The sequence below is a fragment of the Amblyomma mixtum genome, chromosome 8, assembly GCF_055824585.1.
Source record: "Amblyomma mixtum isolate Tamu chromosome 8, ASM5582458v1, whole genome shotgun sequence".
NCBI lineage: Eukaryota > Metazoa > Arthropoda > Arachnida > Ixodida > Ixodidae > Amblyomma > Amblyomma mixtum.
The window spans coordinates 51,063,877-51,076,522 of NC_143019.1; the positions used below are offsets into that span (position 1 = coordinate 51,063,877).

The 12,646-nt window shown below is 45.4% G+C and overlaps 1 protein-coding gene across 12 annotated transcripts in view; it reads left to right on the top strand.

Moving 5' to 3' along the window:
* LOC149332392 (uncharacterized) overlaps positions 1–12,646 on the top strand; it is a 372,379-nt gene that overhangs the window by 123,958 nt on the left and 235,775 nt on the right. For all 12 annotated transcript variants that reach the window (XM_089557313.1, XM_089557304.1, XM_089557316.1 and 9 more), the window contains 10 exons: positions 611–718; positions 1,680–2,021; positions 3,501–3,800; positions 4,565–4,695; positions 5,312–5,513; positions 6,277–6,603; positions 8,340–8,492; positions 9,305–9,469; positions 10,292–10,509; positions 11,378–11,486. In XM_089557313.1, coding sequence (XP_089413439.1) covers positions 611–718; positions 1,680–2,021; positions 3,501–3,800; positions 4,565–4,695; positions 5,312–5,513; positions 6,277–6,603; positions 8,340–8,492; positions 9,305–9,469; positions 10,292–10,509; positions 11,378–11,486 — 2,055 coding nt within the window. The remainder of the gene's footprint in view (positions 1–610; positions 719–1,679; positions 2,022–3,500; positions 3,801–4,564; positions 4,696–5,311; positions 5,514–6,276; positions 6,604–8,339; positions 8,493–9,304; positions 9,470–10,291; positions 10,510–11,377; positions 11,487–12,646) is intronic.

Genomic DNA, 12,646 nt, shown 5'->3' on the forward strand with positions numbered 1-12,646 from the left:
ATTGAAGGCCTAGGCTCAACTGCTCAGTCTCGTTTCAGCATAAATACATGTAACAGCAATAACTTCATAATACATTTTTGCTTTCTATAAAAGGATGATGTTCAATAGTCGAAGAGAAAAACTACTGCCATGGAACCTTACTGCCAATTCGACTTTATCGCATTTGAAGCAGCAGTGAGAAAAACCTGACTTTTGAGGCATTATGCAGAAATTACACATTGTGGGAGTAGCATTAACATACTCTTATAATAAAAAAAAAAGTGAACATACAGACAAAGAAATCTTAGCAAAGTGTAGGCTTGGGTAAATTTTTACCAGCAGTTGCGAAATTGCAGACTTATACTTTCTTATTGTTTTATTTAAACCATAATGACAAACACTGCTGCAACAAAGTGATGTTTGGTGGAGGTCAGCTAACTTATATTATTTAGAATAGTCAGTGCAACTTTATAAAGAGAGATGAGCTGGTGCTTGCTATCTCACGTTAATTTATGGTTGTGTGAAGGCTATATGTACAAGATAACTGAAAAATGAATGCAAATTTCATGAGCAGATGGGTAGTGCTCTCTCTCAGTAAATGATGCCAGAAAATACGTGGTTTAATGCGCAGCACAAAATCGATGACACAATGGACAAAGTGGAGAAGACCTTGGAAGAGGTCGAGGCTGCCCCGGCTGAAGATGGGAAGTCACTCACTGAGCAAACAGAAAAGCTTGGGGTAAGTACAAGGGTTCTGAGGGGCTACAGCTGCCTTGGTCTTTTTTTGAAATGCCTTACCTTTTTATATGGCCACTGAGGACAATTTGAAGTTGGCCTTTATCGACAGATTACTGCACTGTTACGATAAAGACTCTGCTTTTACTGAAAATGGAGCTGTTATAAGCTAGAAATGGCCTGACAACGAATACTGGTGTCGCCATCACCGGATAATTTTGCAAGTAAACTGCAGTGCGTTGACACATCCTTTTCAGGTGTGGATCCCAGAAGCTACACACTACACCACCATTGATTTCAAGTCAATAATCATGGAGTATTTTTTCTTTCTTGGTGCAAATGTCTTGAGTTGTAATCGATTAGCGTGAAAATTTTTACATGAAGTTTTTCTCAGCAATAAATGTGGCCAACCACCATAGCCAGAAAGAGTCGATCAAACAGTCCATTTTTACTAAGAACGAAAATTTGATTGATTTGGGACTAAGCTGACTAGACATGAATCTTATAGACTAGACATCCAGTCTGAGGCATAATGCATATCTCAAGTCATTCCTGCTTCCACTGTTATTATCTGCTTGCCACCTTGTGGTGGTCACCATTCTTCCACCTTTGCTGTGGCCGGGAAGAGTGGAGCAATCTTGGTGAGAGCAGCTGGTTTGGCACATGGCTTTCAAGTAACAAAAGCCATGCTAAGTATGAAATATAAAGCACTAGGAAGAGGGAAGACAGGACAAATGGCTTAGCTCGAAACAGATTTGTAGTAAGCCCATGTCTATAAACCACGATACCAGGCATGATGTCGCAGGTGCATGCGCTGTCAGAAATTTGAAATTGTGTGAGGAAATCATTTGATGATACATCATTAATTGTTGTTCTAGCTTTTGTCATGTGCCCGTTGTTTTTTTTTTTTTCGGTTTGGTTTATGCCACTGACAGACGCACTTTCACGTGCACTTTCCCTTGCAGACCCAGCAGGAGGAAGTACGCAAGCAGCAGCCGACCTTTGACTCGTACCAACAAAAGACGCAAGAGCTCATCGAGAAGACCGAGGCCATTGAGAGCCTGGCTCCGGCAGGCGAGCAGCTCAAGGAGTCGCTCCACAACCGCGAAGACCGCTGGCGCCGAGGAGCCGAGATGCTGCAGGCCATGCTGCGTGACCTGGACGGCCGCTACACCATCTGGAAGCAGGTGGAGACGACCCGCGAGGAGATCCTGGCCTGGCTGGAGGACATCTGCGAGTGCATGCGGGGGGCCCTGGACCACCTCGCACAGGGGGAGCAGGGACGAGCTGTGCTGGACCGCTACGAGGTGGCGCCTCTTTCTTGTCATGGCTGTTCTCCGCTAGATACGCCTCTGAATATGCACTAGCAGTTGTGTACAGTCATGAACAAAAGTTATGCGGGATACAAATTCGCAGAAAAAATTGCTGCGAGGTCAGCACAGTACATCACAGAAATGCATGGGAACATAAGGAGACATGCGTGCTCCATCATCATCATCATCATCATCAGCCTGACTACGCCCACTGCAGGGCAAAGGCCTCTCCCATGTCTCTCCAATTAACCCTGTCCTTCGCCAGCAGCGGCCACCGTATGCCCGCAAACTTCTTAATCTCATCTGCCCACCTAACTTCCTGCCGCCCCCTGCTACGCTTGCCTTCTCTTGGAATCCACTCCGTTACCCTTAAGGACCAGCGGTTATCTTGCCTTCGCATTACATGCCCTGCCCAAGCCCACTTCTTCCTCTTGATTTCGACTAGGACCTCAATAGCCCGCGTATATTCCCTCACCCACTCCGGCCGCTTCCGATCACTTAACGTTACACCTATCATTTTCTTTCCATAGCTCGCTGTGTTGTCCTTAACTTAAGCTGAACCCTCTTTGTTAGCCTCCACGTTCCATCTGTTCCATCTGCTGCAAAAATAAAATCTGCCCGTCTAGTGAGGAAACGCAGAAACAAATTTTTTTTCACAAATCTGCATCCCGCAAATTTTTGTCCATGACTGTACAAGCTTGGATTGTATGCTGTTCTAGCACTGAAATAATGAGTAGTTTGCCCTTACATTGTGCATAGCGATGGTTGTGTCATAATTTTCAAAAATTAGATGCAGTCAACTCTCACTTATTCAGACTTGAAGGGGACCAAAGGTACGCTTGAATTATGCAGAATTCGAATTAACAGGAGCCTTTTACAAAGCTATCAATTCAAATAAATTGGAAGCTCAGGTTAAGCAAATTTGAATTTATGAATCTCCATTATAGTATAGTCTTTGGCACAGTATTTCTTAAAGCACTGTGCTCAGAGACACAAAAAGGCTGGGTAACTCCTTCATGATTACTTACTAGTAATGTGTCTATTTTCATTAAACACTGTAATTCTAGTTCTTTTGTATTAGTCTGTCGTGAGGCGTCATCTAATGGGTCTCTTTCTTATGCTGACTTTCATTCTTTTAATTCATTATGGCTGTCGTCAAACCAGTTGCTGCACTATCCTCAGTCATTTTTTCTGTCCGACATTTTGGTGCTCTTAAAAAGGTGCTGAGTCCAGGAGCTTCAACATGTTTATTTGACCACTACATTTATGCTTTGAGAGGACTCACTTTGTTTGCCAGTGCTTAAAGAGGCCAGCAGGAGCGTGTGATTGCTTCATATAAATCTGGACTGAGGATCTGCTCTTGTTACTTTTGCTTCGTAAACCACCCTTGACCTCAGCTTTCAGCGGCACTCAGTCTTGGGGCCTTATATCTGAGTAGCTCTAACCATGCATTCCTACGCCATTCCATTGCAGACGGAGCTGGAGACGCAACAGCAGCTCTTCACCAACCTCCAGACCCAGCTGGAATCGCTGGACATGCAGCAAGCTCTGGACTCTGCTCGCAGCTCCATCCAGTGTGGCTTCGAGGAAGCCGAGGATCTTGCCGATCGCCTGCGCTCTATGCTGAGCCAAGTTGAGGAGCAAGAAGCCGATGTCAAGGATGAGATGGACAAATTCTCCGACTGGCTGCGCCAACAGAAGGAAGCCCTGTCACGCTGCGATAACACCACAGGCTCTGACGACGTGCTATTGCAGCGTCTGGAGGAATGCCGGGTAAGACTAATGCTTTTGTGGACTTAGTAAGGTAGGAAAAATTGGAGAGCATGAGGTAATGAGGGATGACTTCTGATAAAACATTATTAGTGTTATAGGACGAGTGTGTTTTATGGTGCAGTTGACTTAAAATCAAAGATATATAGATAGATAGATAAAGAGAGAGGGAAAGGCAGGGATGTTAACCAGAAAGGGTTCCGGTTGGCTACCCTGCACAGGGGAAGGGAATGAGGGGATTAAAGTCAATGCACAAATTGTGCCTATATACCTCCTTCACTTCCCAATGTCACAAAGATGGGCAGTGTTCATATTCACTGCAGGCTTTCTGGCACGTGCTCATGTGTGCATTGCACAAGTGTGAATTCCCGGTTTTCACCCACTGCGGCATCACACGCTTTTGTTTACAAATATTAAGGGGTCTAGCACAGAAATTGCACCAAAAGGGTACGAGGCCTCCTCTGCAGGGGACACGGAATTTACCTTGATCAGGAGGGGGTTTAAGACTGATAAGTAGCTGTCTTTTGAGTGAGTTTACAGTACTAGGTAGTTACTGCTAACAAGCACTGCACTGGTGTTTCGTGCTTTGTAATGTGTAGTTTACTGATAGTTTTGGGTTTGGTAGCACCAAGTATGTTCAGATTTTGCTTATACTAGTTTTCCGTAAATTTTGAGAAACATGGCCAATTTTGCTTATCTTCGCCTATTGCTGAGGTTGCTTCTGCCTGCCACTTACTGGCTTCTTCTTGTAACATTTTCTATGTAAGAAACTGGAAGATGCCCTGAACTCGAACAACGGCTTGACCCGCATCGAAGAGAAGATGGCGAAGCTTATCCGCACCCAACCAGATCTGGAGGTGCGCCATCTCCAGAGGGAACAAGACAAGTTGAAAGCAAGGTACATGCATCCACCACATCTTGGCACACCACTATTCTGAAGTGTGCAGATAGTGGTGTAAACTTGTGTAACATGTGTGTTGACCGAAAGCTTCCAAAAGGCTGCATAGATTAGCTGAGGAAGGACTGCACAGGACCGCCGCCGCGGTGGCTCAGTGGTTATGGTGCTCGGCTGCTGACCCGAAAGACGCGGGTTCGATCCCGGCCGCGGCGGCTGGAATTTCTTTGGAGGAGAAATTCTAGAGGCCCGTGTACTGTGCGATGTCAGTGCACGTTAAAGAACCCCAGGTGGTCGAAATTTCCGGAGCCCTCCACTACGGCGTCTCTCATAGCCTTAGTCGCTTTGGGACGTTAAACCCCATAAACCAAACCAAACCAACCAAGGACTGCACAGAAAATTAGGAGAAGGACATGCGTTGCACGATTCACTGAACGGCGATGGCCAGACTGAAGTTCACATAGTGGAAAGCTTTTGTCGTTAGGAGCAGCCAGTGGTATGATATCATAAATGATGAGTGGAAGATATTGCTTGTTGCAACGCAGCTACTTTGTAGTTCATGGCAAGGCTTTCTAAATTGTGCATTAATATGAGAGACCCCTTTTTATTTCCCCGCCAGGCTGGAAGCGGCCAAGAACCAAGCGTCGAGAGCGTCGGCAGCTTTGCTTTCCATCCTCGACCGACACCACCAGGGAACGCTGGCCGAGCTGCAGCACTGGCTGTCCACAGCCAATGACAAACTGGCATGGTGCAGTGGTGGGGCCGAGGGTGCCACACATGGTGACCGTTTTGGACTCGAGGCCCGTCTTGTGACACTGCAGGTGAGATAGTGACATCTGAGTACGTGCAATACTGTTCTTGTACTCTTTTATGGAGCTGAAGCCATTTGAAACCAGGAGAATGTCGATTCCATGGATACCCTCTCTCTTTTTTTCTTGTCTGGAATGCATACTTTTCGCATGAGATGGTGCGAGGTCTGAAAATGCTTTATTTGGTGACAGTTTTCCTTGGCAGCCAGCTACTTCCATGCTTGTCTAAGCAGAACCACACATTGCCAGTTACTTCCAGCCTCAGGCAGATCCAGAATAAAGAAAACGATTGAATCCATTTGCATTTAATTGATTCTCTTAACTGGGTCTGTTGTAGCAAATGCGTTCGATTGAATTCATTTGCATTTAATTGATTCTCTCAACTGGGTCTGTTGTAGCAGATGCGGTCGATTGAATCAATTTGCATTTAATTGATTCTCTCAACTGGGTCTATCCCCAGCAAACCGAAAACCTCTCAGAGACGTCTAGCTAGACGTCTCTGAGAGGTTTTCGGTTTGCTGGGTTGTAGCCAATGCGTTCGCTGCACTACTAGTGCCCTCCCGTGACTCTGTGCACAACTAGGTCTGTTGTAGTAGATGTCTTTGCCACCACACAGTCCTAACACTCTCTTCTTTGCCTTTCTTGCACTGCTCCCAACATTCCTATGTAAAACCAGGCCCTTTAAACTAATTATACGGCGTTTTTTTTAAATATTTTCTTAGCAATAACTTGTTGAATGATAAACCTTCAAACCTTTTCTTGTCGTGACACGCAGGAGCTGGAGTCCACCCTGGAGCAAGGGGAGAAGCGCAAGGAGCAGTACTGCAATGCCGTCAACCTGCTGAGCCAGGCGTGCTCCCCCGAGAGGGTGCCCTCGCTGCAGGAGGAGTGCAGCCGCATCTGCTCCGAGTGGTCCACGTTCACCGCCACCCTGACGCAGACGAGGGAGGCCCTGAGGCGCAGCCTCGACCAGTGGCAGCACTTTGAGACGCTCTTCGAGAGCCTCTCCGACTGGCTCAGGGACGCCGAGGCCAGGGCCAAGAGCGAGGCGGCCAGCCAGGTCGACCTGCCTCTGCTCAGGGACCAAATATCCATCCTCAAGGTGAGGGGACAGTGTATTCAGGGGAAGTAATCTTCTGGGAGTGAAAGCTTGAAAAGAAGTAGAAGGAATAGGCATCAGTCTCACACTGTTAGATTCAAATCACTATGATGCATTTGGCAGGTGTTCTTAGATTAACCTGAAGAAAAAAACAAAGAAACTTGGAGGCAAACGAAAAAGTTGTCGTAGTAGTAAAAGATTGGTTTGGTTTATTGGTTTATCAGGGTTTATCGTCCCAAAGCAAATAAGGCTATGAGGGACGCCGTAGTGAAGGGCTCTGGAAATTTCGACCACCTGGGGTTCTTTAACGTGCACCGACATCGCACAGTACACGGGCCTCTAGAATTTCTCCTCCACTGAAATTTGGCTGCCGCGGCCGGGATCGAACCCACGTCTTTCTTATCAGCAGCCAAGCGCCGTAACCACTGAGCCACCATGGCGGCAAGAGAAGCAAAAAATACCTTTTTTCTCTAGTAGCAGATGTAAGTTTTTACTGCCTCCTTCCTCATGGACCAAAGCTTGACAGAATTGTCAATTTTATTCACTTGCACTTGCATTTATTCGCCGCAGCCGGGATCGAACCCGCGCCTTTTGTGTTCAATCCCGGCTGTGGCGGCTGAATTCCAATGAAGGCGAAATTCTAGAGGCCCGTGTGCTGTGCGGTGTCAGTGCACATTAAAGTACCCCAGGTGGTCGAAATTTCCGGAGCCCTTCACTACGGCGTCCCTCATAGCCTGAGTTGCTTTGGGACAATAAACCTCAATAAACCAATAAACCAAACCAATCTTTTACTACTGTGACAACTTTTTTGTTTGCCTCCAAGAAATAAAGTTTACAGGCTGGGACCACACTCTACCCATGAATGCATCGCCCAGCTCGGTTGTTTAATTTTTTTTTTTCCTCTCACTCCTGTGTTATGCCATCACAGTAGAGGGGACAGTGAAAGAATCATCCCATGTGCCGCCGTCTCCAGCATGACCGTACGCACCGCCTCTTTCACTTACTTCGTCTACGAATGTCGTTGCTGCATTTGCCTAACCAATGAGAACCTTTCATGACTTATATCACGCAAGCTTATGACACTGCGAGGCAGGATTTCACGTGAGAGACCGGTATTGAGTGTTACGGTATTTGGGCCTTCTTTATTTTGCTGAAGGTTTCTTCGTTAACGCAGCGCAAAAACCTTCAGCAAAATAAAGAAGGCCCAAATATGCCTAAGCAGATAAGGTCCTGCCCGTCACGCTCTTGTGAGCCATGTTTTTCTGGTGTACGAATTCTGTCAAAAAGCAAAGACACAAAAGCTAGGGAACTAATCGAAGCTTTTTTTATTGCAAAAAAAAAAGGAACCATGTGCATCAGCGACACATCGATATCTTTGTACAAGGCTAAGAGCAATTTTTTCACCGTTCGCTATCATATAAACTTTGAAGATGACAGTATTCCCGCATGTAAGACGGCATATATTTGTGCATGTTTTCTTCGAATAAATCAGTTGTGAGTGGCACTTCGTCCCGTCTTTCTGTCTTATTTCGTGCCTGTAACCAAAGATGAACAGTTACCAACTTGGCCAGCAAGACGTTCTTTTAAACAAGAAAATGCTGTGAAGTATGTATATTGAGGTCAAAATAAATGCCCGTATGTTTCGAGTCACCGACATTTGATATGTACCAAGGGGAGCATTTTTAATAAGAGGCAAGAGTCCCGTATAGTGGCGTGACCTGCCCTACCACTCCTCGCAGTCCCTGCTGAAGGAGGTGCATGGCCAGAAGTCCAGCATGCAGGAGCTGGAGGCAACGGTGGCCAGCGTCACTGCACACGTGCCTGACACCCAGGTGCCCAACCAGGTTTCCCAGCTGGCTGCCCGGTTGCTGCACCTGGAAGCCACCCTGCAGGTGAGGGTGGCTGCTTCCCCCTTTCAGGGTTGCATGATGCGCACCTATCATTACCCGACCTTGTGAAACTGTGTAGCCTTGTCGAAGACTGCGGAAATGGTTGCCTGATGTTTTTTTTTGGTTGGTTGGTTTTTTTTGAGGAAGGGAAATGGCGCAGTATCTGTCTCACATATCTGGGTGGACACCTCAACCGCGCCCTAAGGGAAGGGAGGAAGATGGGAGTGAAAGTTTCGACCACCTGGGGATCCTTAAACAGCAGGGCGCGCGCCTTTTGTGTTCCCCCTCCATGGAAACGCGGCCACTGCAGTCGTGTTCGAGGCAGGTATATATACACATACACATACACATATACACATTTATGAGCATTGCTTTGAAAGGGGCAGTTTTGGGAATGGAGATACTGTTTGCACAACACATTTCACTTTTCTTGGTTGAATAAAATGGAGGCCAGTGTGGTTTTTCTACGCAAAATTTCTCACTCTCAAAGGCTGGTACTTTCTCCTATGCCCTTCTTAAATCCATTCATGACTCTGAAAGCATGTATATTTTAATGAGACTCAGCCTTGCGAAGCTTTTAACCCCGACCACAATGCCTTCAGCCACTGAATAATGGGATCATGTGTTTTCATGGCTCACTGGGGGAAGACACACAGTAGACTTGGCTCTGTATGGCATTCAAGTTCTGTGTGATTTGTCTGAACTGACAAGGCCTGCAGTAAACAAAAAGAATTCTTGTTTAATTTAGTGGTAATGTAACAGTCTGCACACCGTTCCTTTGCTGACACTTGTTGCGTGATCTGTGCTTGCTGCAGGGTGCCCTTGCCCAGCTGGAACAGCTGGAGCAGACGCAAAAGGCCTTTGAGCAGGCCAAGCAGGACCTTCGTGACTGGCTCTCCCAAATGGAAGCCAGCTTGGATGGCTGCAAAGACGTCCCTGGGGACCAGAAGGCTCTGGAAGCTCACCTCAAGAGGCTCCAGGTCTGTACTTGTGGACACCATTACACAATGGACCAGAATGTTGCTGGAGTATTCTTTATTTAAAACAAACAAGATAGGAGAGCATAAAACCACATTGATATTGAAGGCGGACATTCCGGCTAAAAACATCACTTGTCACTTGTGTGGTACATCTAGTTTTGCTTGCTTCTTTGATACTGATGAAGACAGCTGGAGTGATAGGAAGAATGCTGTCATTATCATCAGCATCAGCCTGACTCCGCCCACTGCAGGAAAAAGGCCTCTCCCATATCTCTTAAATTAACCCTGTCTTGTGCCAGCCATGGCCTCCTTATCCCCACTAACTTCTCAATCTGATCTGTCCACCTAACTTTCGGCCACCCCCTGCTATGCTTGCCTTCTCTTGGAATCCAGCCCATTACCCTGAATGACTATCAGTTTTCTTGCCTTCACATTACATGCCGTGCCCAACCCTATTTATTCTTCTTTATTTTGACCAGGATATCATTAACCAGTGTTTGCCACAACTGGCGAAGGACAGGGTTAATTGGAGAGATATCAGAGAGGTCTTTGCCCTGCAGTGAACGTAGTCAGGCTGATGATGATGATGATGATGAACTTTGTTCCCTGGCCCAGTCAGCTCTCTTCCTGTCTCTTAACAATGGAAAGAAAAATGACAGGTGTGATGTTAAGGATGCTATACCACTTCTTCACTTTGAATTCCAATGGGGACTGTTCTGAAAAGAAACAACGGTCTTTCTTTCTTTATTCATGGTTTGAAGGAAGTGCTCAACACTTGTGAGTTCAGTTGCCTGACGTGCTACCTGTGCGATACACCCGCAGGAGCTGCAGAAGCAGAAGGGTGCTGGACAGGCGCTCCTCAACGCAGTGGTGGACAATGGGGAAGCCATGTACCTCTCCCTTAGCGTCGAGAGCAGGGACCAGGTGCGCAAGGAGACGCGGGGTCTGCGTGATGCCTGGGACTCGGCCTGGGACAAACACACCGCCCTGGTGAAGGGACTCGAGTCCTCTCTCATGGCCTGGAGTGGCTTCCAGGACAGGTGCGCACTGGGTTGCCAGCCTCCCGACTGACTTTCTTACCTTTATGTTGTGCTCAAGACCACACCTTACCACTGTAGTAAACCTGAAGACAACCTAAGCACAAACGGCACTTAACTGCACAGCCAAAGGTTAAGCTAAACTGTAAGGACGCAGCAGAAATAGCATAATTAATCATGTGAGAGGGTAGGAAGTCTTTCTGTGCAGTCCTTGCAAAAACATGAAAATTTGAAAAGTTTCGTCCCTCTGGATAATAATTTGGGATGAAAATAGACGTGCTGATGTTTTTTATTAGGCTTATCACTGTGGTAAGGGACCATTGTTATTTGGCAAAAGAGGACTTGGAAAGAGATGGGACGCAACGCTGTCTTTTGAACTGCTAACTTAGATTAGGTCATGTCATGCTGCTTAACCTTGCATTTTACTGCAAAGTGTCGTGACACGAAGCAACAAGAATAAGGCTAGTGGCTTATTGTTGTGCTCTGTCATTCAGTATATATTGCAGCTGAAGTTCCTACAAGCTGACATTTTAGTTGGCACGGCTTGATCATGAGAAAACTAAGAAGTAAAGGATGGCTAAATGAATAAGGTTAAGAACATAAGTGGTAGTGGACATGATATTAACTGACTACTAACATTTCTAGCCACTCCATCCAGTGTGTAAAACATAATGTAAATTGAGCAGCACTAATGTCTTGTCATCTGGACTGGCCAAAAGGATGTGCTGTCAGGTTGACAATTAGATGGTTGTACTATGTTCTTTTCCCCCTGCACTTGCAGCAGACTTTCAATTATAAGTGTAATGAATGGCCTTTTGTGTCAGTTGTGCTTGCAACAATCAATGTCATTTCTCTTTCTGGTGCTGTGTAGCTGTGGACGAGTAGCCTCATGGCTGGCGGACTTGAACACGCTTATTGGAACTGAGGTGGAGCTGAAGCCCAACTTGGCTGAGAAACAGCTGCAGCTCCAGAACATCAGGGTGAGTACAAGGTTGTCTGAATTCGAGATTTAAAAAGCCGAACTTAGATTTTATTGCTGGCAAACAAATTGGTTATATGCACAGAGGGAAATTTGCCAGGATTAACTGTTGGTTAGAGCTGCTATGCTAGGAACATAAAAATAATCGAGAAAAAAAACTACGAGCTATAAGAAGGAAGCATAGAGCTTTTCATTTACTAACTGTTATATATAAGAGCAGACAAAATGGGAAATTAAGTATCAGCTTCAAGCCACTGGTCTTGAAGAAAAATTTTTTATTAATGGAGTTACAGTTAAGAAATCTTCAGGAAATATGTATTTTTGTCTGCTGATTCTAAATATTCATTTCATTTCATGTAAGACAATTCCTTGAGCACTTATGCAATTTTTATGCAAGTATTCTGCGAAGGGTTTTGAAGAAAATTTGCTGCAGGAAACTCTCTGAAATGTATGCCATTGGGTTCTCTTGACACCAAGGAATGCAATAAGGGTAAAATTGTCTTCCTGCCTATCATAGAACCTGAGTTATAGGGTTTTGAAGTTGTCGCTTTAGAAATGAGACGAAAAGTGTGTAATATTCCTGTTTCTGAAGTGGCAGCTTCAGTACCCTATAACTCAAGTTCTATGCTAGCCAGGATGATAATTTTACCCTTATTGCATTCCTTGGTGCCAAGAAAACCCAATGGCATACGTTTCAGCGAGTTTCCTGCAGCAAATTTTCTTCAAAACTCCTCGCAAAATACTTGCATAAAAATTGCACAAGTGCTCAAGGAATTGTTTTACATGAAATTAAATGAATATTTAGAATCAGCACACAAAGATACATATTCCCTGATGATTTCTTAACTGTGACTTCATTAATAAAAATTTTTTCTTCAAGACCAGGCTGCCCCCTTAAACAAAGTGCGAGACTATTCTTTTTCTCTTCTTTTTCGAGACTGTTCTCAAATTACTGTTTCAGTAAGAGACAGTGCAAGGAAGTTTGGCAAATTTTCTTTGAGATTGCCTCTGCACATCCTGTACAGGTACCTCTGCCAACGATAGTCATGAATAATCAGTTGAAGTGCTTATTGAAGCTCGGACAAGGTTGTTGCTTTTTGGTTTTCCTTATGGGTGTGAAATGCGAAGTGTGTTAATGAGACAGCATGAATGAGGGAAGTT